This window comes from Pan troglodytes, chromosome 19 (assembly GCF_028858775.2).
Source record: "Pan troglodytes isolate AG18354 chromosome 19, NHGRI_mPanTro3-v2.0_pri, whole genome shotgun sequence".
NCBI lineage: Eukaryota > Metazoa > Chordata > Mammalia > Primates > Hominidae > Pan > Pan troglodytes.
In genome coordinates this window covers 68888875-68915175 of record NC_072417.2, presented here as the reverse complement: position 1 = coordinate 68915175, position 26301 = coordinate 68888875, and the positions used below count along the sequence as shown (strand labels likewise).

At 41.5% G+C, this 26301-nt stretch overlaps 1 protein-coding gene across 8 annotated transcripts in view; it reads right to left on the bottom strand.

Annotated features, from left to right (window-relative positions):
• The window catches only part of PCTP (phosphatidylcholine transfer protein), a 93500-nt gene that overhangs the window by 55112 nt on the left and 12087 nt on the right, over positions 1-26301 (bottom strand). For 3 of the 8 annotated variants that reach the window (XR_675393.5, XR_008540504.2, XM_063799880.1), the window contains exons 2-5: positions 21928-22045; positions 18189-18268; positions 15478-15649; positions 14514-14581 (exon numbers count right to left, since the gene is read on the bottom strand). Coding sequence is in view for 6 of the 8 variants with exons in the window: in XM_063799880.1 (XP_063655950.1) it covers positions 14514-14581; positions 15478-15649; positions 18189-18268; positions 21928-22045 (438 nt within the window). In the remaining 2 variants the exon portion in view is untranslated. Of the gene's footprint in view, positions 1-12018; positions 14063-14513; positions 14582-15477; positions 15650-18188; positions 18269-21927; positions 22046-26301 lie in introns of those variants that run through there. The other 5 variants (XM_009432873.4, XM_063799881.1, XM_511897.8 and 2 more) reach the window with 3 other exon arrangements.

The following is a 26301-nucleotide window of genomic DNA, read 5'->3' as shown; positions in this document are numbered from 1 at the left end:
CAGTAATGAACATTTTGCTATATTTGCTTTATTCAGATTGGCAATTTTTTTCAGTAAAATTCTGACTATATAATCACTAGCAATCACAAGTATAATAAGTCTATACATAATTATAAATATGTAAATACTGGATCATAAGTTCCATGAGGTCAAAGATGATGTTTATTTATCTCTGTATAGCCAATGCCCAACTTGGTTCATGGCACAGAGTCAGCCCTTGATAAATCTTTGTTGAGTAAATAAATAACATAAGCCCCACAAGTAAATATGGGGTTTGGCTAAAGAAGCCAATAATATGGTCTCTAATCAGTTAGTAACATAGGAGAAGGTGTTCCATAGAAGGAAGGAACCACAATTCACCAGAGATCAATATATCAGAGGCTTGTCAGTTTGTTAAAGACAAGAATAAACTGAAACTTGCCTTGCTGCATATTCTGACACACGCTACAAAAGGATGTGGAGAGGTTAAAGCTAGCATGGTACAAATCATTAAGAACTAGTGAGAAGTCCTTCATTTTGGTTGGTAATCAATTACACAAGTACAGAATAAGGAACCTGTTGCTTGGCAGAGTTTAGATATATAAAATTCGGAAGAGAGGTAGAAAGGAAATTGGTTATTACAATCCAGTAGTATAAATATGTGGTTTTAAAAAGATGAACCAGACTTAGACAGCATTGATAGAAAAATAGAGAGAGAGTACAAGCAGTAACAGTCCCATTGTACTCTGAGTGTCCCTCTCAACTCTGAGGGCCATATTATATGACAGTGCTGTTGAATAAATGCTATGTGCCGAGAAGAATAGAGAAGGGAATTTTAGGGGATAAGGGGTCAGAAAATTATTGTACATTATGATCATTAAAGGAACTGAGGATGTTTAGACTGAGGAGGAAACAACAATGGAGAATGTGATAATTATCTTTAAATATTTGACGTGCTGACCAATTGAAAAGACAGTGGAGATAATGGCTTCAAGATGGTAGATAAGATGACCTATAAAAACATACACATATGGATATAAAACAGAAATATATTCACGGCCGGGTGTGGTGGCTCATGCCTGTAATCCCAGCACTTTGAGAGGCCGAGGCCAGTGGATTGCTTGAGGTCAGGAGCTCAAGGCCAGCCTGGAAAACATGGTGAAACCCAGTATTTACTAAAAATACAAAAATTCACCGGGTATGGTGGTGTGTGCCTGTAATCCCAGCTACTCAGGAGGCTGAGGCAGGGATAATTGCTTGAACCCAGGAGGTGAAGGTTGCAGTGAGCTGATTTCATGCCACTGCACTCCAGCCTGGGTGACAGAGCAAGACTCCATCTCAAAATATATATATATATATTCATATTTTATATACTTAAAAATATAAAATATGACTACACACACAAACGCATGTATAAATACATTCATAAGAATTAAAACACAAGGATTGGAACATAAGAGTTGTTACATTTTGTGGTCCAGAAACAAGCAGAAAATGCATGAGATAAAACTGCAGAAAAAGCTATAGCTTAGGACATTGGTGGAAAGTGCAGCTCTTAAAGATGAGAAAAACAATGAAGACGATCGATGTTCGGAGGTAGTCTACCTCTGGAGTCTCTGATGAGAGCAGTAAGGTAGCCAGGTTAACTAACCAGTCTACCACACACACACACACACACACACATGCTCACACATGCATATGCACAAGCACACACATACACACATATGCCAGAAACAGATGAATCTGCCTTGAGATGTATTTTCTCATGAATGTGGGAGCTTGAGACAGAAAGATAGGGTAATTCCTAGGTACAGGTGATGCAGGATCCTATCCCTGGAAGCATGGCTGATGGTACCAGGAGCCCCATTGCTCTCATTGGAAACGGTGGAGAGGGAGCCACAGTGATAGCTCTCAGATCTGCTCTCAAATAAGCAGAAAGTTAAACTTGCAATCTTAACTGCACAAGATGACCACAAAATGAAGACACACTAAACATCCAAGAAAAGCCTATTGCACAAAAGAGGCAATAAACTTGATAAATAGAACTTACATCCAAAGAGATAGAGTTAACAGAACAATTTTAACTGGATTTGAGAAAAAGAATAGACACTTTCTATATTATTTCTGACAGTAAATCTGAGGTCAATAGTTGGAACCAACCCAAATGTCCAACAATGATAGAATGGATTAAGAAAATGTGGCACATATACACCATGGAATACTATGCAGCCATAAAAAATGATGAGTTCATATCCTTTGTAGGGACATGGATGAAGCTGGAAACCATCATTCTCAGTAAACTATCGCAAGAACAAAAAACCAAACATCACATATTCCCACTCATAGGTGGGAATTGAACAATGAGATCACATGGACACAGGAAGGGGAATATCACACTCTGGGGACTGTTGTGGGGTGGGGGGAGGGGGGAGGGATAGCATTGGGAGATATACCTAATGCTAGATGACGAGTTAGTGGGTGCAGCGCACCAGCATGGCACGTGTATACATATGTAACTAACCTGCACAATGTGCACATGTACCCTAAATCTTAAAGTATAATTAAAAAAAAAAAAAAGAAAGAACTAACAATGTTCCAAAGAAAAACCATTAAAAAAAAAAAAGGATCAAACAGGACAATTGTCTGTGGATGACAAAAGTCTTAGGACAGCCACAGTTAAAGACACAATTGACAAGTAAATTTGGTTATGCCAGTGGCACATAATGATAATAATTATTACTGATAATATATTGACAGAATTACAATTTTGGAAACTATATTAATAACACATTTATATGAATATAACCCAAATAAAATTAAGCACTATTTTATAAAAAAAAAAAAAAGAAAGTAACAGATAGGCAGATGTCAGCATAGCATAAACTGAGAGCTTTTCTTTTTTTTTTTAATTATACTTTAAGTTCTAGGGTACATGTGCACAACGTGCAAGTTTGTTACATATGTATACATGTGCCATGTTGGTGTGCTGCACCCATTAACTCATCATTTACATTAGGTATCTTTTCAAATAATTATGTTCATTCAACAATGGACTTCAACAGAGTATACACAAGCTCTACTCTTGACTCTATCACACATGGCTATTTTATTCTATTTTATTTTTGAGACAGAGTCTTGCTCTGTCGCCTAGGCTGGAGTGCAGTGGTGATCTTGGCTCACTGCAACCTCCACTACCTTCCGGGTTCAAGTTATTCTTGTGCCTCAGCCTCTCGAGTAGCTGGGATTACAGGCCTGTGCCACCATGCCTGGCTAATTTTTGTATTTTTTGGTAGAGAAGGGGTTTTGCCATGTTGGCCAGGCTGGTCTTGAACTCTTGGCCTCAAGTGATCTGCCTGCCTCGGCCCCCCAAAGTGTTGGGATTACAGGCATGAGCCACCGTGCCCAGCCCACATATGGCATTTTAATCAAACACTCAGTGAAAGATACAGAAAGGTGCATTATCAAAGAGCAGCTGAGCTAAATTTAAAACAAAACAGCTGAACCAATATACTAAAATTAATTAGCCTATATACAACAGAACCAGGAACAAATAACCTATAAATGTGGAGCCTGGTACAAAGTAGCCCTATAATCAATATTTGTCAAATAAACTGAAGCATCATCAGGGCAAATGCATGTCCATCTTGTTCACCAGCAAAAGGACAGATATTTTGTTCACTGAATTTTCATTCTAATAGGGAAGATAGCTAACAAATAAATCTGTGATATAAATGTAGGTAGTGATAATTGCTATGAAGAAAAACAAAACTGGGTAAGGTGTGAGAGAATAATGTGTGATCATTTTGTTTGGTTTAGTTTGTTTTAGAGAGAGACGACTTTGGAGAGGAAAACATTTGAGCAAGATCTAAATAAATGAGGCATTGCTTCAGTTATCTATCACTACATAGATCTTACTGGCTTAAAACAGTATTATCTTGCAGTTCCAGTGTGTCTTGGCTTAGCTAAGTCCTCTGGCTTAGCCTGTCTCACAGGGCAGCAATCAAGAGGTCTTCTGAAGCTGCAGTCACTGCCAAGCTCTATTGAGAAGGATCTTCTTCTAATCTCACTCAGGAGGTTGTTGGAAGGATTTAGTTCCTCCCAAACTGCTGAACTGAGGGTCTCAGCTCCTAGTTGGCTCTTGGCCAGAGGCCTTGTCACATTGACCTTCCATAGGACACTCATAATTAGCAACTTGCTTCATGAGAGAAAGCAAGTGAGACAATCCAGACAGAGAAAGTGAGCAAGAATGGACGAAGGCAGAGTATTTTACAATTTAATCTTGGATGTGACATCCCATCACTCTTGCTCTACTCTATTCTTTAGAGGCAAGTCCCCAGGTCCACTCCACATACAGAGGAGGGCATTACACAAAGAAGTGAATATACAGATGTGGGGATTATTGGGAGCTGTGTCAGAAAGCTGCATACCATAGGCAGTGTGCTATATACAGATGTGGGGAAGAGCATTCCAGATGTTGGGGACAGTAAATGCAAAGACCACTGTATGTTTGAGGAACAGATAAAAGACTAGAGAGGAATAAGTCAAGGAGGAAGTGGAGCTTGAAGAGCAGGCATGGGCCAGATCCTAAGTAATATGGAATTTTTTAGGACTCAGTAGTTTGGATTTGATTATAAGTATAAAGAAAAGACGTTGGATGCATTACAGCAGAAGAGGTTAAACCTTTCTTTTATGAAATCATAGTGATGGTAAATGGTATATTGGATTTACTTTTTATTTGTCTTATTTTTAATGACCTTTCTAAGGGGAAGCTGACAATTACATGTCAGCTGCTCCCTGTATTATGAAAAATATTTTATTTTACTGGTTCTTAATACCCCAACTCTGACAAGCTAGTGGTCTATAAGGAGATTATTTGAAATCAGATTGTTTAGAATTTGACTTCCCCAATGTTGTTTAGGGAAGAATAATTCATTGATATTATTATTATTATGGTTGTTATTATTATTACACTGCAGTTGGTTGAGCTTGTGCCATGTCAACCTTATGCAAAAGCCAGGGACAACAAAAAGTTGGGATGGGAAGAAATATGGTGGACGCAATCCTGACTGTGTATGTGGAGCCATTGGGGGAAGGTCTCCTACAGCCACAGATATTTAGGGAGTAGAAAGGAGGCCGTCTACTTCCTGCTGGAGAACAAACACTTAGATTGCCAATTCCTTCTCCCTAGTTATCTGGGTCAGTTAATCCCAGCTCACAGCTGCCAGCTGAGCTCTTCCCTGGCCAAGCTGCTCTGCTTTGAAATTCTCCCCCAGGCCACCTCGCCCAATGATGTCAGACGGGGTGAGTGGCCCGCCAGCCCTCCCCTCTCACAAGATGATGTGCAAGGGGAAACGCATGCTGTCTTTGCTCAGGAAACATCTGGTTGATCCGCTAGTCCTCAAGCGGGTCACTGGCTGTTTTATAAGTTAGTGGAACAGAATAGGATGGGAAGACATGGAGCTTCAGCGATTACTCAACCTCGCCATCAAGTTACAAACTAAAATGAGAGGTGAGGAAACGGCCTCCCTGGCAGGCGCTCTCCAGGGACTCGGCACCGTCGCTGAAGTCACATTTCCTAGCTTGTAATGGAAAACGAATGCTGTTTACAACAGCTTAAAGTAGCCGAAATGGGAACATGAGCCAAACTGTGTAGTGAAGGGCGAACTCCTACTTGGAAGCTTTCAGCAGTCCAGTAATTATTCAATACCAGGCCTAAAATATAGGCTCCCCATGAAGAATATCATTCACTCTCCCTTGGAAAATGAACCACCACATTCACTGGTAAGCAGAATCCATGACCACTTAAAAGCAAATCCAGCCCCTCATAAGCTGTTTGACATAAAACAAAAGTTGCTGTATGCCCTGCATGGAGTTCTAAGTGCTGTTTTTGTCCTGATTGGTTTCCATTGACTTTTTCTCAGTTTATGAACCACTAGAGAGGAATTGGATAAGATAGATAAGAGAAAATGAATTCGGTGTGCTGTCCTTCCACCCACAGTCCCCTCCCCATATCTGTCCATGGGGGATACAGGTTTTCTTCTTTCAGGATTCTGGCCTGCAAATGAAAAGATCTTCTCTTCTAGCCCTGTTTTGCCTCCAGCCTCTCTCCCTTCCCTAAGTTACATCAGTAATATCATTCTGTTGAGTAGACTTTTACGGGGCTAGTATGAGCTCTCCAACGGTGTTAAATCAGAATGAAAAATCAAACAAATTAATAAAGAACAAAACCCTGGAAAACAAAGCAATTCTAGCTTTAAAAAAAAGAACTAAAAATTTGTCCTCAGTGTTCCCTCTTTGGTAAAAATTAGGTGGAACGCAAGATTGAGAATACATTTTTTTTTGGACCTATCTTTCAGGCATTATTGGTCAAATTGAGATCATGGGACTTTGAGCTTGTTGCCCCACCATTGATTCATTTATTCCTTCAGCAGATACTTCAGAATATTTTTGTGCTCTATCTATTGAGTATATAATTTGGGAATGAGACAAAGTTCTGTACCCTTTTGGAGCTGAAATAAATGAAAAGAAAATAAATACATTTAATAGAAAGTATTACATGCTGTGCAGACAAGGTAAGGAATAGGGATTGACTTCAACTTCAAAATCTCTCAGAGGAGGGGACATTTAAACAACGACTTGCATGACTTAAAGATTTCAGGCTTGTGTGGATCAGGGAGCAGGGCACTCTGGGCAGAGAGGACAACTGGTACAATGACTGATGCAAAAACAAGCTTGGCACATTGATGGAACAGAAGGAAGATTAAAAGTGTTGGAATGTGAGGGGGAATGTGGAAGCATGCGATCTAGGATCAAAGAAGCCTAGCTTTGAGTTCCCAGTCTACCACCTAACTAGCCAAGTTACCTTAAGCACATTATTTAGCCTCTCTGAGCCTATATTCATCATTAGTAAGTTGGAGATAGTATTTCCTATCTCACCAAAGACTAAGCTGTAATTAAAGCATCCAGTCTAGTGCCTCGCACACAATAAGAGCTTCAAAATGTTAAATCTTTTTCCTTATCTGAGAACACTGGGCTCTCACCAAGTATAATGTTTAATCTTATGTGTCAACTTGACTAGGCTATGGGCTGTCCAGATATTTGGTAAAACATTATTCTGAGTGTGACTGTAGGGGTGTTTGAGGATAAGATTAATGTTTGAATTGAGTAGCTGATGGCTCTCCCCAATATAGGAGGTTCTCATCCAATCAGCTGAAAGCCTGAATTGAACAAAAAGGCTGACCCTCTTCTGAGGAAGGGGCAATGCCTCCTGCCTGACTGCTTTGAGCTGAGATACTGGTGTTTCTGGCCTTCAGACTTGAACTGAAACATAATTTATTTGACTTTCCAGCTTGCCAGCTTTTGGACTGGAACTATATCATGAGGTCTCCTGGGTCTCCAGCTTGCCAACTGAAGGTTCTGGGACTTCTCGGCCTCCATAATTGTATGAGCCAATTCCATAATTCCACACATACATGTACACACACACACACACACAATCAGGTGCTGTTTAACAACAGAATACATACTGAGAAATGTGTCAGGTGATTTGGTCATTGTGCAAACATCATAGTGTATACTTACACAAACCTAGATGGTATAGCCTACTACAAAAATAGGCTATATGGAGTAACCTGTTTTCCTAGGCTACAAACCTGTACAACATGTTTTAATTGCCTACAGTATTCAGTACTCAATGGTATGTATTAGTGTAGCTTAAAAAGGTGCATTAAAAATATAGGATTATAATCTTATGGCACCACTGCCATACATATTGTTGGGGTTTTTAGTTTATTTTGTTTATTTGTTTTTAGTTAGTGGTATGAATTGGAATGCAGTCTGTTGTTGACTGAAACATCATGATGTGGTGCATGACAAGGTGTATATCCTGATGGTTTTGTTTCTCTGGAGAACCTGGACTAATACAGTGTCTATCAAAGGTGATTAATAGAAGTAGCTCCAATCTGAAGGTGCTGGATTTCATTTATTCAGAACCATCATAGATTAAGTTTTTTCTAAATCCAAGGAATATCTTAGAGGGAATAGATTTATAGTAAGCCTTCAATTTTGACAGAAATTTCACAAAAGTTGGGGAAGATTTCCTCCACAGACAAAAAGAGTAGCCTGAGGCAAAGCATGGGGCAGGAGAACAGGAGGCAGATAGAGATGTACAATTGGGAGTAACAGCTAATAACAGGCAACATTTATTGACCACATTAAATGAAACTGGAACAAGTCAGAAATTTGCAGATCACTTATTGTTTGGCACAGGCCAGGAGATCCAAAGTCTATAGATGAGGAGGATTTGAGCTGGTTCCTGATCTCCTGGTCCAAAGGGACACTCTTTTTGAGCTATTCATGAGTTGGTATAGGCAAAGCTGCTATTTTTTTTTTTACATGCTGTGGCTTAAATAAGAAAGAAGTCTATTTCTCTCTCTTGTAACAGTCCAAGGGAGGTAGAGTTATTTTGTCATCCTTAATCCTAGGCTTTCATCCTTGATTCCAGGGCATTTGTTCCAGTTCTCATCATTTCCCAGACATGGTGAAGGAGGCAAGAACAAGCTGAGTTCATACTTTTTCCTTTTAAGATCCTGAGCTGGAAGTGGCACATATTATTTATGCTCATATGATATTGGCCAGAATTACATACCATGGCCACACTTTACTGCAAGGGTGGCTGGGTGGCTGTGCACTCAACTAAAATGCACTGACCTTGCAATCATAAGATACAATAACACAACAACTAAGCAGTATGCTATATGAGTGACTCCAAGTTTTCTACATGTCATGCCAGGTCCATTGCTAAGCAGTGGACTACATGAATGTGGGGCGGATTCTTCCATTCAGGAATTATAGCAGTCTGCAGAGGACATGGAATATGTGCACAAGTGTTTATAATAATCAGAAAGGATGCGACCACCATCGGATGGAAGGAAAATGTAATACTTTAAGAGCTTGTAGCAAACTGCTCATTGTCCTACAGGATCTGTTGTCTACTAATTCTAAAGTCACTGCATCCCACCTTTATGTACTCCACTGCCTGGCAGCGGGCCTGGCATATCACACAGGAAACTTAGAAAGTTTACATAGTGTACTTACATAGTGTACTGTTTAATTGTTGTTCCATTATTATATCTTATGAAATGCAGCATCTATTATGTGTATCCAAAGAGACACACATGGACATACACATATATAAATAGATGAGCAATGTAAATAATTGTTCTGAAGTCCTCCCATTTTGTTGGTTCTAAACTCTGCAACCTAAACAAACAATATGTTATGCTTCTGTCTTCTCAAGCAAAAAAAAAAAAAAAAAGTTCTTCCTTGCAGTTAAGGATGAATATAAAAAAAAGGAACTTGGGGAAAGTGGACCTGCTTACATTTTTTTGCCTTTCATTTTTTCTCTCCCACTTCTGGCCCCTTAAATGGCTCTGCTCTGATGGGCTGCATGATGCAGATGTGTGGGAGGGTATGCTGCGCCCCAACATGGGCCAATAGAGACAGAGGGGATGTGCATGGGTGGTCCCCTCCCTACAGCCTTTTGTTTTTCAGTTAAACTTCAGAAGCTGATGTTCCACTTTGGAAACTTGATTTAAGTATGGGCTACTCTGCATGCTGCCTGACAATGGAGAGGATTCAAAGTAATAGGGCTTAAAGCACCTTGAGTAGCCCCACACAATGCTACTGGAGAGGCTGTCAGAGATGCTGGGGAATCATGGAGAAAAATGAATGGTGTTAAGAATAATACATATTTTTAGGTCACTCCTCAATCTAAAATCTTTCAAAGCTTATTGGGACTCTTGGGATAAAGTCCCAAATCCTTGCCATTGCTCTCAGGACCCTACATGGCTTGTCTACTTCTCCAGCCACATACAAGATGCCTCTCCTTCATGTCAGCGCTCCAGCCACACTGGCCTTCTGTCATTCTTCACATGTGACTGACTCTCCTGCTGAGTCCTTCCTCCTTAGAGGTTTTGTGCAAATGGTTCTGTCATGAACAGCTTTCTTCTGCAACCTTCATCCAGCCACAATTCCAACACGTTCTCCTGTGCTCCTCAAACTTGGTTACTGCCCTTTTTTTGACAGCACCTTTTATTTTCCTTTTCTGAGCACTTATCATCCTTCAGCAGCTTGTTCACTGAGTTTTCATTAGACCATAAGCACCTTAAGGGCAGGCACCATATCTTTCTCATTCATCCCGCAAATGCCATGCCTATCCCAATGCTGATGGACTCCAGCCTCTTGAGAAATATCTGTTAAAGAACTAAATGTCTCGATGCATTTAAAGATAATTCTCTGAGCTGACTGGGTGGTGCCACTAGAAATGTGAGAACTGAATGGGGCTCTTCCTGCCTCATCTCTTGCAAGTCCAGCTAGGAAGTGGGAGGTTGGAAGGGCAGGCATTATAGATGGGGATTCTGGGTGAGGAATCTCAGCCAGGGAGTCAGGCCAGGACTCTTGCTGTGAAATAGGAACATTTTCAAGGGAAGTGACCCTCTGCTGGAACTCCTCGGTTCCAAGGTGGTCATTAACTTTGAATTGTTATGCAGTGTGAATAACTTGCCTGTGGAAAAAATTTACCACCAACAGTAGTGCTACTTTTGCCATTAAATTTCAACTGGAATCCTGACTAATCTCAGCCGGACTCAATTCAAACTGTGCCATTTCTCTAACATTATAATATAACCCATAGCCACACCAGCAAAGCCACCCCTTAACAGAGAGAGGACCTTGGTACTTCAAGGAAGGACCAATGGGAACCTGGGAAATCTAGAAACCGCCCCCACCCACCCCGCACCCCACAAAACACTGACTTGGGGAATAATTTGGCTTGAATCCATGGGGATTGAGCCTCTATAGCTGAATGGATTTAGTCTTCCAGGTTCATGCCATTTGGTCAATCTTCTCTAAATCATTCATTCACTCATTTAGTCACCATTCGAGTGCCTACTATATACTACCCCAAGGACCAGTAATCAAAGTGATATAACTGCTTCTATCCACAAATGCTGGTTGTCTACTTGGAAACACAGATATGGGAAAAATAAGTAAAACAAAGTGCTAGAGGAATGACAATATAACTTACAAATTCCAAGTGATACATCCAGCTGCTGCAGAAAAACATACCCTGAGAACTCAGGTGCAAGTCCCTCTAAGTAAAGGCCTAAACCACCAGTTCTATTTTTTTTTTTTTTTTTTTTTGACTTTGGCACTTACTATAGCTCAAGAGTTTTCAGTTTCCTACATAACCTCAGCTCGTGAGGACTGTCCACTACTCTAAATTAGCAAGTAAAAATGCTAAAAAGTCTTAACTCCATTCATTACAGCAAACACTGTAACCTTTTAAAATAAGTACCTTACCTAGAAACTCAGCATTCTTAGTATTTTCAGAGTTCTTAGCAAATTATTTAATGTTATTTAAAGAAATGGTTTACATAACACCATTTCGTGCCAATTCTCTTTCAATGACTATAATCTCAGCGCTTTTATTTCAAATAATCTATTCATAAGATTTCAACTTGACTTCTATTAACAGGAAGTATTCAGATTTAGTTTATCTAGAATAGATTTCAGCTACATTACTGATAATGATATTTTAATGATAATTTTATGAGGCATTCACTTACTTGTATAATTCTATCCAGATGACCATAATGAGCAGGGCATAGATAAGCATATGTTTTAGAGGGGCTCTAAGTTATGGAATAGTGCAGGTCCTACTAGAAAGAAACATTGTCTTTTTTGTTTTGCTTGGCATGAGCCTAGGAAGATGCAAACCTACCTATTGCTGTTAGCGACAATGCTACCAGGAAATGCAGACCAATACTAAACGATCTGAATTCTAATCTCAGTTTGAGCACCTGTATTGATCCCTACATGAAGATACCTACACCTGATCTTGCATATAAGTAAGCCCAAAATTATGTTTTATGTTCAAGTCTACAAATTAGGCTGAATATCACTTGCAAATAAAGGAGATCTAACTGATGCACACTCACAAAAGGAAGAAGGTAGGAAGGAAGTGGTACACAGGACAAGTAAAAACCACTCTATATTTATTCATTATAGAACACACTTTTCTTCCCAGAAAGAAAACAAACAGTCTGGGGTATCCCACGTTAATAAATCCCATTCTGTGGCTTTACATCCTGAATTTCTGTTATTAATCAAGGTTCAGTATCATTATACACAGTGATTAAAATTTTTCCCTGAGATCATCAAGGCTGTGCCTTTGACATAGAAATACCTTATCCTACCAAAATTCAGGAGAAACCATAGAAAACTAAAAGTCTTTTTGGTGGTAGAAAAGGCAGACAACTTAGGCAGAATTCCTGAGAAAAAGGTGCAGAGTCATTAAGCCACCAGTTAAATTTTACCTGGCTGTGAACTGTTATCCCTTCTACATTTCTAAATATTCTGGGAGGAAAATTCATCTTAATGCATAGAAAGATACTTTTTCACAAGGCTATGCACAAAGCATCTTTGCTTTTGCTAGCTGCCACAGCCATCTTGACGCCTCAGTTTCCAGTAAAATGCAAAGCTTGAGAGGTACAGGCAGCCTTTCCCCAGTGACATATGGAAAAGAGAAATCATCCATTTCCTCATGGATGATGAGGAAAAATGTGGTTGTCATATTATGTGTCCAGTCAGGCCTCTGATACTTCTCCAAATGGTCTGGCATCATAACAGCTACTGATCCTCCACAAGTAGGAACGAGGAAAGACTTACTGGATTATCACCTCAAATCCCAGCCTAATCAGCTCCACAAAGCATAAGGCAAATGGACATTGGCACGTCATCCAGTTTGGGTGCACTGAAAGTCAGCTCTGAACGAAATGCCACTTCCAGCAGCCCCTCCCAAGTTGGAAGAAATCACAAGCTGCAAAAGAGCCAGCCCGCCCAAATAGTCATTCTTAAATTTTGTTGTGTCCCTCCGCCCACCCATCCCCGTAAAATTGCACAATGGAATGATCGTGTTCCCTACTGAAGACTTCCCCTCCTAATAGTAAGCAAGCAAAGGTTTCCCTAGTCTGCCCCATATTGAACTGTAGAAGAAGGCTGCCCAGCCCAGGATGCGGGGAGTGAGAAAGGAAGCAGACGAGTGAGCTGGATGTCAGGCGAACATGCTTAGAAAGGATGTGGTAGAGTGTGTAGGCCTCTGAAGACAGAAACAGCAGGGGAAGGCTGAACAGTGGTGGGTGCTCTTCCAGAGACACTTCCAGGTGGCACTTCCAGGTGGCACTTCCAGAGACATTGGGTGGTTGCACTTCCAGAGACATCAACCTATGGATGCAATGTTCCCAGTTCTCTTTCTTAGGTTTTCTTGAGGTAGTTCTGACAGGCTCTTGCCATGTCTTTCAAGAAGTTAGGAACTCCATTCTGCAAAGGAAATGAGACTGTCATTTCTATGTCTTCACAGTGGTCACTCTTGATTCTTTGGGATGTGGCAGAAGGTAAAAAATGTTGGCTTTCGGATGAACAAAAATGAATAGGCTCCCTAACTGGATTTCAACAGAATGTTGTTGCAGATGATGACAAAAAGTAGGACTGAGGACAAAAGTAAGACCAGTCAACAGGAACTTCTGTTGCAAAAAGGCCTTATATGTTAGCTTTTTCTAGGAAAAAGTGAAGATGTTTCTGAAACAGTGTTTCTGGAAAAAAGAAAACACAAGAAATGGGCTTGGGCTGGATTGTTACATTCTTCCAAAGAAAAGAAAGCACTTGCTTTACTGAATTAGAAAATGGTAAGGATTGGGGATCAAGGAGCAGGATATATTATTATTTAGTTAATGTTGAGCACTGGGCAAGACTTTTCCTAAATATTGTCTTATTTACTCCCCCTCTATGCAGTAGAAGACATCTATCTTCATTTTTAAAAAGGAAGAAATGCATGGCTTCCGTAGCAGAGCCAGGATTTGAAATTGCGTCTGTTTGACTCCAAAGTTGATGTGCTTTTTCACTCTTCCAAGGAATCTGTTGAGCTCTCTAGTAGTAGATCTTGTGCAAAGCAGGCTGATGGTCCCCATAATGCCAGGCTCCTGGGCAGTCTCTAGTGATACAAACTACCACTGCAGTTCCCTCCCTTATAGAGAAAAAGAAAAAAAAAAAGGGCAACAACAACAGAAGTGGAAGCTTTCCTCAGGCTTGGACACATCTGGTTGTCTCCAAGCCAGGTCAGTCTGTCTTATTCCCCAGTAAGCAGAGGAATATAGGCTCCAAAGGCACTATTGTTCCTACTAGGAGCAGACTATTGTCCAGAGGTTCCAGAGAGTGATTCTGGTGGGGTCCTGGGGCACAAGCAGGGAGAGGCTGGCATTCCAAGCTGACAATTCTTTGTCTCTTGTCCCAGCCTCCGTCTTGGATGTTGGCAACCCCAGCCCTAACCAGAGTCACTCAACCAAACTCTTCATAAAAGAGCCTCATTACGCCTGAGACAATGTGTCTCTTCAGCCTGACAGCCCCGCGGGCTAAGTCAACATTTGTCAAACACACTCCCCCATCCCTCCCCCCTGCCCCACCTCCTGGGATCTCACCTTGGCGGCCCAGTTAATGAGCCAGGACGGAATTTGGCCACCCGGGTTATCGAAGTAATACATGAAAACTAGAGAGGGAAAGAAAGGACAATTCAGAAAAAGGAAAAATACCAGAAAAATATAGCAACAAAACTGTGCAAACTTTATATCTTCATATTCAAGCTCAGAAACTGCAGAGGGAGGTAGCATATAATTCAGATGGACTTCTCTCCATTGACTGCCCTTACGGCATACTTAAATATAGGCACTTTTGAAAACAGCCATAGACACATTTTGCTGCTATTTATTAAATACCTGGCAAGTGCTGGACACTTGAATATAGCCTCTCATTCAATTATTCTAGCAATCCTAAGGAGATGGTAAAATTAATCCCATTTTATAACTGATGAAACAGATACTCATAAAAATTAGGTGACATATTCCAGGTGACCATCTAACTATAGTTCAGATTTTTGCCTAGGACACAAGGCCACACTCATTCTGGTAGAGCAGGTGGCCTCGCACCCCACTCTCTGTCTGCAGCTTTCCTCCCTGGGGGCTGAAACTCAAGCTGGGCAGGTCTTGAGTAGCTCTGAGTTGGTACTGAGCCGGAGCTGAGACCTCCAAGACAAACCTGCCAGCTTTCTTGCCTACCCTTAGGCCCAGCGTATGTACCCACAGGACCAGCTGGAAGTGACTTTCTAAACTCTCTGGCTTACTTATAATGGTCTGGTTTCATCTGCACAATCCATGAGTCTGGAGAAAATAGACTGGGTCAGAGTTAAACATCAACCTCATACTCTACTCAAGTTTGTTGGGGTGGAATGAGGCTCTCTCTAGGTGCTGATCCTGGTCTGCTCTGCAGCTGTGCCTGTCCTCTGACCTTCAGGGATATGCTTCATGTACTCAACATGTCCCCCCATCAGCCTGGCCCTCCCGTGGGGGACCCCTGGCTGGGTGCACTGACAGGCACCATGGGTTTTACCTTTGCTCCCCTTCTTGCCGTCACTCTCGATCGCCAGGCTCTGCTTGTATTGCTTCACCCGGATCACCCCAGACCTCTCGCCAAGCTGAGGCATGGAGGTGCTCCGGGCCAGGATCACATGGATCTTCCTCCCTTCCATGTCCAGGTCTCGCCGCTGCCGAAGGTAGACATACTGCATGGCCAGTCAAGGCAAGACACCAATGCCAGCATTGTAGACAGACAGAAGGAAAGCGCCACAAGCTGGAAGCAAAGGGAGGTGATTCTGTGCCTCCCACTTGGCATTTGCTCCTTTCTACCACTAGTTCACTGACCTGCCCTGTCTCCCTACCTGCACTGCAAGACTGTGCCTCACAACACCTAGTGTTCTCACCAAAGAGCATGTATTACTTACCTGTGAGTGATCCCTTCATGCTTTTAATTATGTGAGGAAACCACATTTCCTTTCTCCAAGAAGGCACTGGGAGATGACAGAGGAATGGTCACTTAACAGCTGTGTGGTCCTAGGTAAGCTACTCAGCCTTGCTGAGACTCAGATTCCCTATGTAGGAAAGGGAGTAACACTGCCTTGCAGACAGGCTTGGTGGGGCATTAGAGAAATACCTGGGCAGAGTAAGCACTCGACAGACAATGGTGTCATTCCTCTTTGTTCTGGCCTCACCCAATGCTCTAATTACTGACCTTTATGCATAGTAAATGGTCAAGCAATGTTACAGCTGATGACCATAGGAAGACATGGGACTACATGAATATTTCGTAGGCAGATGTCCTCTCTGGGCTAACACTAGTTCACCAAGAATAACAAAACCATTTCATGTCCATCAGCCTTGACAGAAGAACCCTTAAGTTTACGGCATTATTCTAGGGAGGATAATGAAAGTCTATGAAACAACAGGAATCACTGCTTATCGAGCCTTTATCATGTAACATCATGCACTTGACATACAGCTTAAATTTGGATCCTTACAAAGACCCTGTGAGTTTGGTATGAGTATCCCCATACTACAGATGACAAAAGTGAGGCTCAGAGAGGAAAAGAACCTTGCCAAAAATCCCACATCCCAGCTGAAGTGATGAAACCTGAATTTTTATCCCAGATCTGGCTCTAAAACCTACTTAGAATTTCATAGTTGGATGGAGCTCAGATATTTAGTTTGTTAGTTACACTTTCATAAAACAGAATTTTGGGTTTCCCACTCAAAGGAATCAAAAACCTAAAATAATCAAAAAAGTCACTACGCACAACACAATTACACTTACTATAACATGGCAGCCGTCTCAGCCTCCACCCACCTCAGTGTCTTTTTTTTGTTTTTTTTTTGAGACAGAGTCTCACCCAGACTGGAGTAGAGTGTCACGATCTCGGCTCACTACAACCTCCACCTCCTGGGTTCAAGTGATCCTCCCACCTCAGCCTCCAGAGTAGCTGGGATTGCAGGCACCCACCACACCCAGCTAAATTTTTTTGTATTTTTAATAGAGACGGGGTTTCTCCATGTTGGCCAGGCTGATCTCGAACTCTGACATCAAGTGATCTGCCCACTTTGGACTCCCAAAGTGTTGGGATTACAGGCGTGAGCCACCCGCATTCAGCCCCACCTCAGTGTCTTGACAGCGCCCCCTGTTGCCCCACCCTCACATTGGACAGTCTATTGCTCCATGCTCTTATGCACTAATGAGTAAAGTTCTTAAATGTTTCAGGAAAGAGATGTTGATTTGTCGCTGGGTTCCTTTCTCCTACACCTTTTACTTTTTCCTTTTAGCAAATATTGTTCCACTCTCTCCCCCAACTTTCTCAGCTCATGTGATAGATATCATCTGATACTCCACGGAGGAAGGATTATCTTGATATAGTGATTAAAATTTGGCAGAACACCTTTGAAGTGTTGGCAGTTCATCTAATTCAGCGGCTTCCAAACTTTTTTTTGACTCCAAGAGACCCTTTGCTAAAAGGGTCTTACATGGAAATTGAACCTGTAAAACACTCCGCTGCTGGGATTGAAGAGCATGGTGAAGGAGTCAAAATCTTACCTAGGAGTCATCCTACTTCCATCCTACCCACCCCCAAAATTCCATCCTAGCCCCCCAGCTTAGTCCTAAGGGGGCTTCTGAAGACCTTACAGTGCCAGCCAAGCCTCCCTACATTTCATTCAACTGCTTCATTTCATAAACAAGGACATTGAGGGGAAGAAGCTTACAGTCAGTGTCCAGAGCCAACAATCAAGGAGGGATTGCTGTGGGGTCTACTGAGATGGGGGAGGCGGAGAGAGCTGGAAATGCAGAGGCCTGAGTTCCAGCACCTGCTCTGCCACTAACCACCTATGTGCCTCTGTCCTATCACCTCTCTGGGAGCCCTTTTTCCTTCTGTAGACTGAGGGAGCTGTAACAAGCACTTTTTATAAGAAGTTCCTTCCAGATCCCCAATTCTGTGGCCTGACAATTTCAAGGCCTAGGAAACTTCTTAGGAAAGTAAGAGCTGCTCTCCAGTGACCAAAATTACAGACACTCCATGTGGTTGGGCCCAGAAATCACACTCTGAGCTCTCCAAACACCATACAAGAAGCAATATCTTTAGCAAATGCTGCTGCAAGAATCAGAGACAATGTTATCTGTGCCTGCTGAGAAACCAGCTCTACCTCTCTGCAATAGACTGCAGCTGAGGAACACAGAAACACTTAAAGGGCCAGGGAATGAGTACCTTGTGGAAAGGATACGTCTCTGTTGGACATGGGAAAAGGGTACTTCACTTCCCAGTAGACCACAGTCTCTCCGTTGCATTCTTGTTCATAGAGTTCTAAAGGAAAGCAAAAGAAGTTAATGCATCTGGAAGCCTTTTTAGCTACAACTAATAAAGGTATGACCTCTTAGGCCAAGCATGGTGGCTCATGCCTGTAATCCCAGCACTTTTTGAGGCCAAGGTGAGTCAATTGCTCAAGTCCAGGAGTTCAAGACCAGCCTGGGCAATATGGTGAAACCCCATCTCTATATAAAAAAAAAAAGCAAAAAAATCAGCCAGGTATGGTGGTGCATGTCTGTAGTCCCAGCTACTCTGGAGGCTGAGGTAGGAGGATCATCCAAGCCTAGCAGGTCAAGGCTGCAGTGAGCCAAGCCATGATTGCACCACTGCACTCCAGCCTGGGTGACAGAATGACACCATGTCTCTAGAAAAAAAAAAAAAAAAAAAAAAAAAAAAAGATGACCTCTTAGGTTATGATAAACCACTAACTCATAAGGTATAAAATTCTAGAAAAAAGTCAAACCGATTAATTTCCACTGAAAGCTTATTGCCCAGGGACAGAGTCTAGTGGATAGAAAAACACAGCACAAATAAAAGAAGCCAACAAATCTTGGCCATTCTACAGCATAATCAATATTCTTGATAGAATGCAATGAAACAAAATCAGACATCAAAAAAATAGTCAGAGGTTTTAAATTCAGGATAACCACCAGATGTCACTAGAGTACCAATAGTTTTGCTTCTGAGCCCTTTAATTCCTCTTTAGGATTCCTTGATCCATTACAGCTAACCTGGAACGGAGTCACCCAGTCTAGCACATTCATAGGTCGGATATGAAGGTTCCAGAATGAGCAACGTCCTTCTTGGATAGTTAGAGATCAGCAGAACTATGGCTTACCCCAAGTTTCTTTCTTCTCTCCCATGTTTCTTTGCACTATGCCACAGCTAGGGTGACCAAATTTCCCTAATAATCCTTCCGTCTTACTATTATGTGCAAACAGCAGCCAACTCTTGGAGGGAGATAGCAAAGAAATTTAATGGCATGCACACGCTCTGTCCCCAGACTGTGCTGTGCAGTAAACTTCTTTCTACCTCCAGTTAAAGAAGGAGCCCAAAGTCCCTGGAGGAGATGCTAAGGAGGGATAATTTAGGTTTTGAAAGAAAATCTATTAGAAGCACACTGTAGATTAAGGAGTGTGCCAGCCCATTAGGGTCACAGGAGGCTGATGAGAATCCTTAAAAGAAAGGGAGAGGTGGACATCTGTTGCTTTTACATGCTCAGCATTGATCGCCCCTTGAGCATCTCAATTTTCCTTCAGGGCATCACCCTTCCCCTACTTCTCAGCTGCATGGTTTCGCAAGACTGACTCTGCAGTAATTTCAGGGCTGGGAAAATGAGCAAGACATGGCCGTGGTGACGAATTCAGGGATGGCAGATCTGTCCAGAGTCGTAGTTAGTCACTCTAGCAAGTTGAGAGCAAAAAGTGATTTAGTAAAGCTCTCGGATGGACCAGAGTGAGATTTCCAACCTCAAGATTGTTCCAGCAAAGCCTAACTGCTGCTTCCACTGGATCAGAACCCAGAGTGAAAGCTGTTGATGTTGGGGAGCAAACATCAGAGGCTCAGCAGTTGTTTTCCCTAAAGTCAGATGCCATCAATGGTCACTGAAAAATGGATCTTCCATGCTGCCTGCTTCCTCGCATGGCTCTTTTCCAAATTGAAGCCACATGTGGGTCTTATTGGCAGAGTCTATGTCACATGACTGTATCTTGGCTGCAAGGGAGGCCTGGACAGACAGTGTCTGGCTGTTCCCTTGGATAGGTAAGCATCCCACTGCCCCCTAAATAGGAAGGGTATTTGAGAACACTAAGTTGCCCCAAACCATGATGAATTTCCACAGAAAATAAGCACAAACTCCAAGCTGAGCTGACAAAAGCCAATCCTGGCATCTGGCTGTCATCCCTAGAAAAGTAGAATTCTCCTTCCTCTGGGGTTACTCATATGGTTAGAATATAAACCTGGACTTCTGGCAGACATCTTGGCCATGACATAAGAATCTGCCTAGGAATTAGGTCAACACAGAAGAAAACAGAGTCTACAGATGGAGAAAGAAACAATCCTGATGAAATTATTTAAGTTCCCTGTTGCAGCTGTCCTCAAAGTTAGAAACCCCTGGACTTTTTTCAATGCCATGAACTAATAAACTCCTTTTTCTCTTCTTACACTGTCTTTAGTTGGCTTTCTGTTACTTGCAACCAAGAGTCTTGACTAAAGGCTTTATGTGCCTTTGGCTAGTTTCATAGTTCCATTCCACTATGACTGGGTTGGCAAAGGCTACTCCAGCTCTAAGTGGCAGGAGAAGTCCCTGTGTGATGTCTTCCATAACACATCACTTACAGGGAAAAATCTAAGACCGATAGCCTGGTCGCCATGCTAGGCCCTGGAGGATCTGGACCCAACAGCTGCCCTAGTTCGCCTAGTAGTAGAAGAACCTACCCTAGCTCTTCAACTACTACTAGTACTAGTTCTATTAGCTAGTTCTACTAGTACTAGCAGTACTAACAATAGTAGTAGTAGAACTAGTACTAACAGTAGTCGAAGACCTAGGATAGGTTCTCTTACTCCAACCAACCCAACAACACCAAACTGCTGGCGGCTATTGAACATATTGCTTCACGCTTTCCTGACCTTACTAATGCTGATCCCTGCGCCTAGAATGCTCTTAACCAGTCATCCTGTCCCTCTCTCACCTCCTCACATACATATATTCTTCTCTGTTTGGAAAACTTTGATTCAACTCTCAAACCAAAACTTGGACTGCACCTCCTCCCCTTTCATGACAACCTAGATACATGGGAGGATCACACAACTTAAAAGTGGCAGCAAAGGAGCCCCAAGAGCAAACTGTGGAGAGGATCTAAGACTAGGTAAGGAGCAAGTCCTAGCAATAGCAAAAGTGCATTTCAGTCCAACATTTAAAATGCTTTTGTGCCAAAATTTAATAGGAAGCACTATGTAGTAGAAGTTAATTTTATTTTTTTCTACTGGCAAGAATAAATAAAAATAGATTACACTTTTTTTTTTTTTGAGACAGGGTCTCCCTCTGTTGTCCCTGCTGAAGTACAGTCTTGGCTCACTGCAACCTCTGCCTCTTGGGTTCAAGCAATTCTTAGTGCCTCAGCCTCCTAAGTAGCTGGGACTATAGGCATGCACCACCATGCCCAGTTAAGTTTTGTATTTTTAGTAGAGACGGGATTTCACCATGTTGGCCAGGCTGGTCTCAAACTCCTGGCCTCAAGTGATCTGTCCGCCTCAGCCTCCCCACGTGCTGGGATTACAGGCATGAGTCACTGCATCTGGTCAGAATAGATCTACTTTCTAATGATCAAAAAAAAAAAAAAAAAGCACTGGGTGCAGCGGCTCATGCCTGTAATCCCAGCACTTTGGGAGGCCAAGGCAAGCGGATCACCTGAGGTCAGAAGTTCAAGACCAGCCTGACCAACATGGAGAAACCCTGTCTCTACTAAAGATACAAAAATTAGCCAGGTGTGGTGGCGGGTGCCTGTAGTCCCAGCTACTCAGGAGGCTGAGGCAGGAGAATCGCTTGAACCCGGGAGGCGGAGATTGCAGTGAGCTGAGATCGTACCTTTGCACTTCACCCTGGGCTACAAGAGTGAAAGTATGTCTAAAAAAAAAGAAAAGCAAGCATCATTCACCTTTAACGTACTGGTCCCATTGTTTTCTGTAATCTGAGTCCATATAGACGTCTGCCAGTAGAGTTGGTGAGCAGTCCTCCAGAACACCAAAGACTTTATACTCATAAAGTCCAGTCTTCTATAAAAACAGAACAGGTAGAAATGTCTATTGGTTCCCAAGTTGAGAGAAAGCTGGATTCCACATAATTAAACTAAAGAGCTTCTGCACAGCAAAGAAACTACCATCAGGGTGAACAGGCAACCTACAAAATGGGAGAAAATTTTCGCAACCTACTCATCTGACAAAGGGCTAATATCCAGAATCTACAATGAACTCCAACAAATTTACAAGAAAAAAACAAACAACCCCATCAACAAGTGGGTGAAGGACAAGAACAGACACTTCTCAAAAGAAGACATTTATGCAGCCAAAAAACACATGAAAAAATGCTCACCATCACTGGCCATCAGAGAAATGCAAATCAAAACCACAATGAGATACCATCTCACACCAGTTAGAATGGCAATCATTAAAAAGTCAGGAAACAACAGGTGCTGGAGAGGATGTGGAGAAATAGGAACACTTTTACACTGTTGGTGGGATTGTAAACTAGTTCAACCATTGTGGAAGTCAGTGTGGTGATTCCTCAGGGATCTAGAACTAGAAATACCATTTGACCCAGCCATCCCATTACTGGGTATATACCCAAAGGACTATAAATCATGCTGCTATAAAGACTCATGCACACGTATGTTTACTGCGGCTCTATTCACAATAGCAAAGACTTGGAACCAACCCAAATGTCCAACAATGATAGACTGGATTAAGAAAATGTGGCACATATACACCATGGAATACTATGCAGCCATAAAAAATGACGAGTTCATGTCCTTTGTAGGGACATGGATGAAATTGGAAATCATCATTCTCAGTAAACTATCACAAGAACAAAAAACCAAACACCACATATTCTCACTCATAGGTGGGAATTGAACAATGAGAACACATGGACACAGGAAGGGGAACAACACACTCTGGGGACTGTTGTGGGGTGGGGGGAGGGATAGCATTAGGAGATATATCTAATGCTAAATGATGAGTTAATGGGTGCAGCACACCAGCATGGCACATGTATACATATGTAACTAACCTGCACATTGTGCACATGTACCCTAAAACTTAAAGTATAATAAAAAAAAAAAAAGAAAAGCAGCTGATGACGACGTTCATGCCACACCAAACACTGACCTCCTCTGTGGTCTTGGCGACACAATGGTAAAAAAGCAGGTGCAGGCCCTGCTCTCAGAGATCTTAAATTCAGGTAGGCAGCAGTGCTAGAGATAGCTATAAGTGCCATCTAGGTAATTTAAATAGGGTAAGAAGAGTTGTGCGATAAATGATGCCTTGCAAGGGTGGGGATGGGGAGGATATCTATGTAATCAGGTGATCAGGAAAGGCCTCTATGAGAGTTAACATTTATCAGAGCATCTTGTTCCAAATGTTAGAAGAAGCCAGCCATAGGAAGATAGGAAAAGCCCGTTCCTGGTAGAAGGAAGGTCCTCAGATTGGTGGGCTGGCATCTTTAAAGAACCTGGGGTCTGGAGAACTCTGGATAAAAGAGAGAGTGGCAGGAGCTGAGGTTAGAGAGTTTGTCAGGGCTGGACCCCAAGGACTTTGTAAACCAGGGTAAGAGGTAAAGATTTTATTCTCATTGCTATAGAAAACTAATGGATGGCTTTAAACAGAGAAATGACCAGATCTGATTCATAATTCAGTTTAAGAATGATGCAATCAAATTAATTTTTTAAAGGTGATTCTTGCTGCTTGGTAGAAAATAGATCATCAGAGAACAAGGAGATGGGAGAGAAGACCAGTGCAATAGTTCACATAAGAAATGATGGTGATTTGAACAGGGAAGTAACAACAGTGATGGCGAGGAGTCAGTGATTTAAGGATATATTTTGGAGGTAAAGTAAAAAGGAATTCCTGCTAGATCCTGGGGAAAGGGAAAGCAAAGAATCCAGGATAACTTTCATAACCCAAGTTGGGCAGATGGGAATGCCATCTTCTAAGACAGAAAAAAAACTTGGAGAAGAGGTGATTGGTGGGCTTTTGGGGTAATTAAGAGTTCTCTTTTGAACAAGTTGAGTTTAAGATGTTTATTAAGCATCCAAGTAAGGGTGTCACATAGGCAGCTACAGTTCTCGAGAGAGGTTATATTTCAAATAGCCATGTGGCATAGTGAAACCCAACACATTGTTTTATCAATTCCAAGACAGAATTTTTCAACAACTGCTTCTTTTTGATTCTGTATAAAAGACTGAAAATGAAAAACAAAAGAAATCTGCTTCAAATCATATAAGTTCCTTTGATTTGGGAAAAGGCCTTTCTAGATTCCAAAGTACAAGAGAGTTCCCTTGTTTCCTTGGTAAGCCATACGCTTGTCCATGAGGGTCCTGGCCTAGAGTTGCCCCATCACACATTTCACTCTCTGTACGGTGGCAACTTACAATTCCTGACCCTCAGCTTTGCCTAAAGGCTCTATTATTAAAATTGAAGCAATGGCTATTAGATTAATTTCAACACAAAGGCAAAGAAACAAACGAACAAACATGAACTTTTGGATGAACTCTTGCGTCCATGCGCTAAGGCCGTGTTACTGGTTAATCATGCATGAATGAAGCCCTCTCCGTAAACACTGTGCCATGGCCTGAGGGGAAGTCAAGGAATAAACATGCTGAATCTTTCTAGAGATCCTGAAGCTTTAAGGGTCTTCTAGCTTGGGTGGTATAACCTAGGGATAAATACATCCCGGTTTAGGAATCTCAGATGTATGTGAAAGTACCTGGCAAAAAATGAATGTAGAATTGAAATTGAATCCATAAGAATCTTCCAGCTCTAAAAGCATGTGATTTTATACCAAGAATTTCCAACCAGCAAATATCAAACTAGTCTATCTGAACCCCTTATGTGCCATGCCATGGATGCCCCAGTAGAAGGGCAGACCTCAGGGTCTGATGAGAGATGTCAGGAAGATAAACATCTTCTCTCTCTTGCCCCCTCCCCTCACACACACAAGAGAACTTAGTAAGGATTTATACATACCCACACATTTACACTCATACACACTTGTTTTCATCATAGGCTTTGGAAGGGAGACAAATAGCAATTATTCAAGAATACTGAGGCCTTGTTTTCCACACATTCTAAGCAACAAGAATTCTTATGTGTTAAGATAATGACCTCCCCAACCTTTAAATAAGTTAGCATTGGATATCTGCATAAATTAAAACACACTGTTCCCTTACACTGGTTCTCTTCTTCTCCTGAATGTAGTTACAACCCATAGTGACTTCCATCCTGTTATATGGCACAGACAATGAGAACAGAAAGTTCTCAAGGAAGAGAAAAATAGAACAACCATAATTTGCGTGAATACAGAAGAATGAACGATTGCGACAACTTCCTTTAAACATTCCCTTCGAGGCAGAACTGAGCAATGCCAGAGCTCCAGAGGAACCAAATGCTCCATAACACGGCCACACCTTTCCTACTTCATCAATACAATGTCCAAGCGCTGAACAGCCTGGTCCACATTCTTGAATCAAAGCATTTTCTCACCCATTATTTCTTTTTAAAAAGGATCTCAGCAACCACACTCATTTTTACTTCATATTTTAAAAAAGTTTTTATAATTAAAAAGTTTATAAAAATGACAAAAAGAATTTTTAAAAGGTGACATGTAACCCCATAATCCAAAAATATCTACTGATAATATTTGACATATTTCCTTTAAGTAAATAAATACATCTGTACATTATCAAACGGGAATCACATGGTATAAATAGTTTGTATTCTTATTTTTAACTAAATATTATACTGAGGTTATGAAGACTCCATACCTAACTCAATTATTCTCCAAAAAAATTTCTGTTTCCAAATATTTTTATGGAAAAAAATTTCCAGAATATTTATGTTTGTATAGAATACTTGGTTCATAATTCTATTTTTTTTTTTTACTACAAATTTTTTCTTACAGATAAATTTTAGGATAAGTAGATTAACATTTTAAGGCTCTTTATACTTTTTACAAACCTTGCAGAACGTGTGCACCAAGTGTGTACTCTCACCAGTTCCTCTCACCAGTTCCAAAGGAGCATCTCACCAGCGCTGGGCACCATTGTTTATACAAACAATTTGATATGAAAAAGCAAAACTTATTTGGCAAAACTTTTATTGCTACTATAATAAGATCTGATGTGTAAGATCTCTTAAAATTAGATATATAAATCCTTTGCAATATCGGCTTTATTTTTCCAAGCTTACTAACATTTGAATAAATGACTCCAAAGAAGCTTACTCAAGAGATTCTTGGCTTTTCCTGAAGCTCCTCC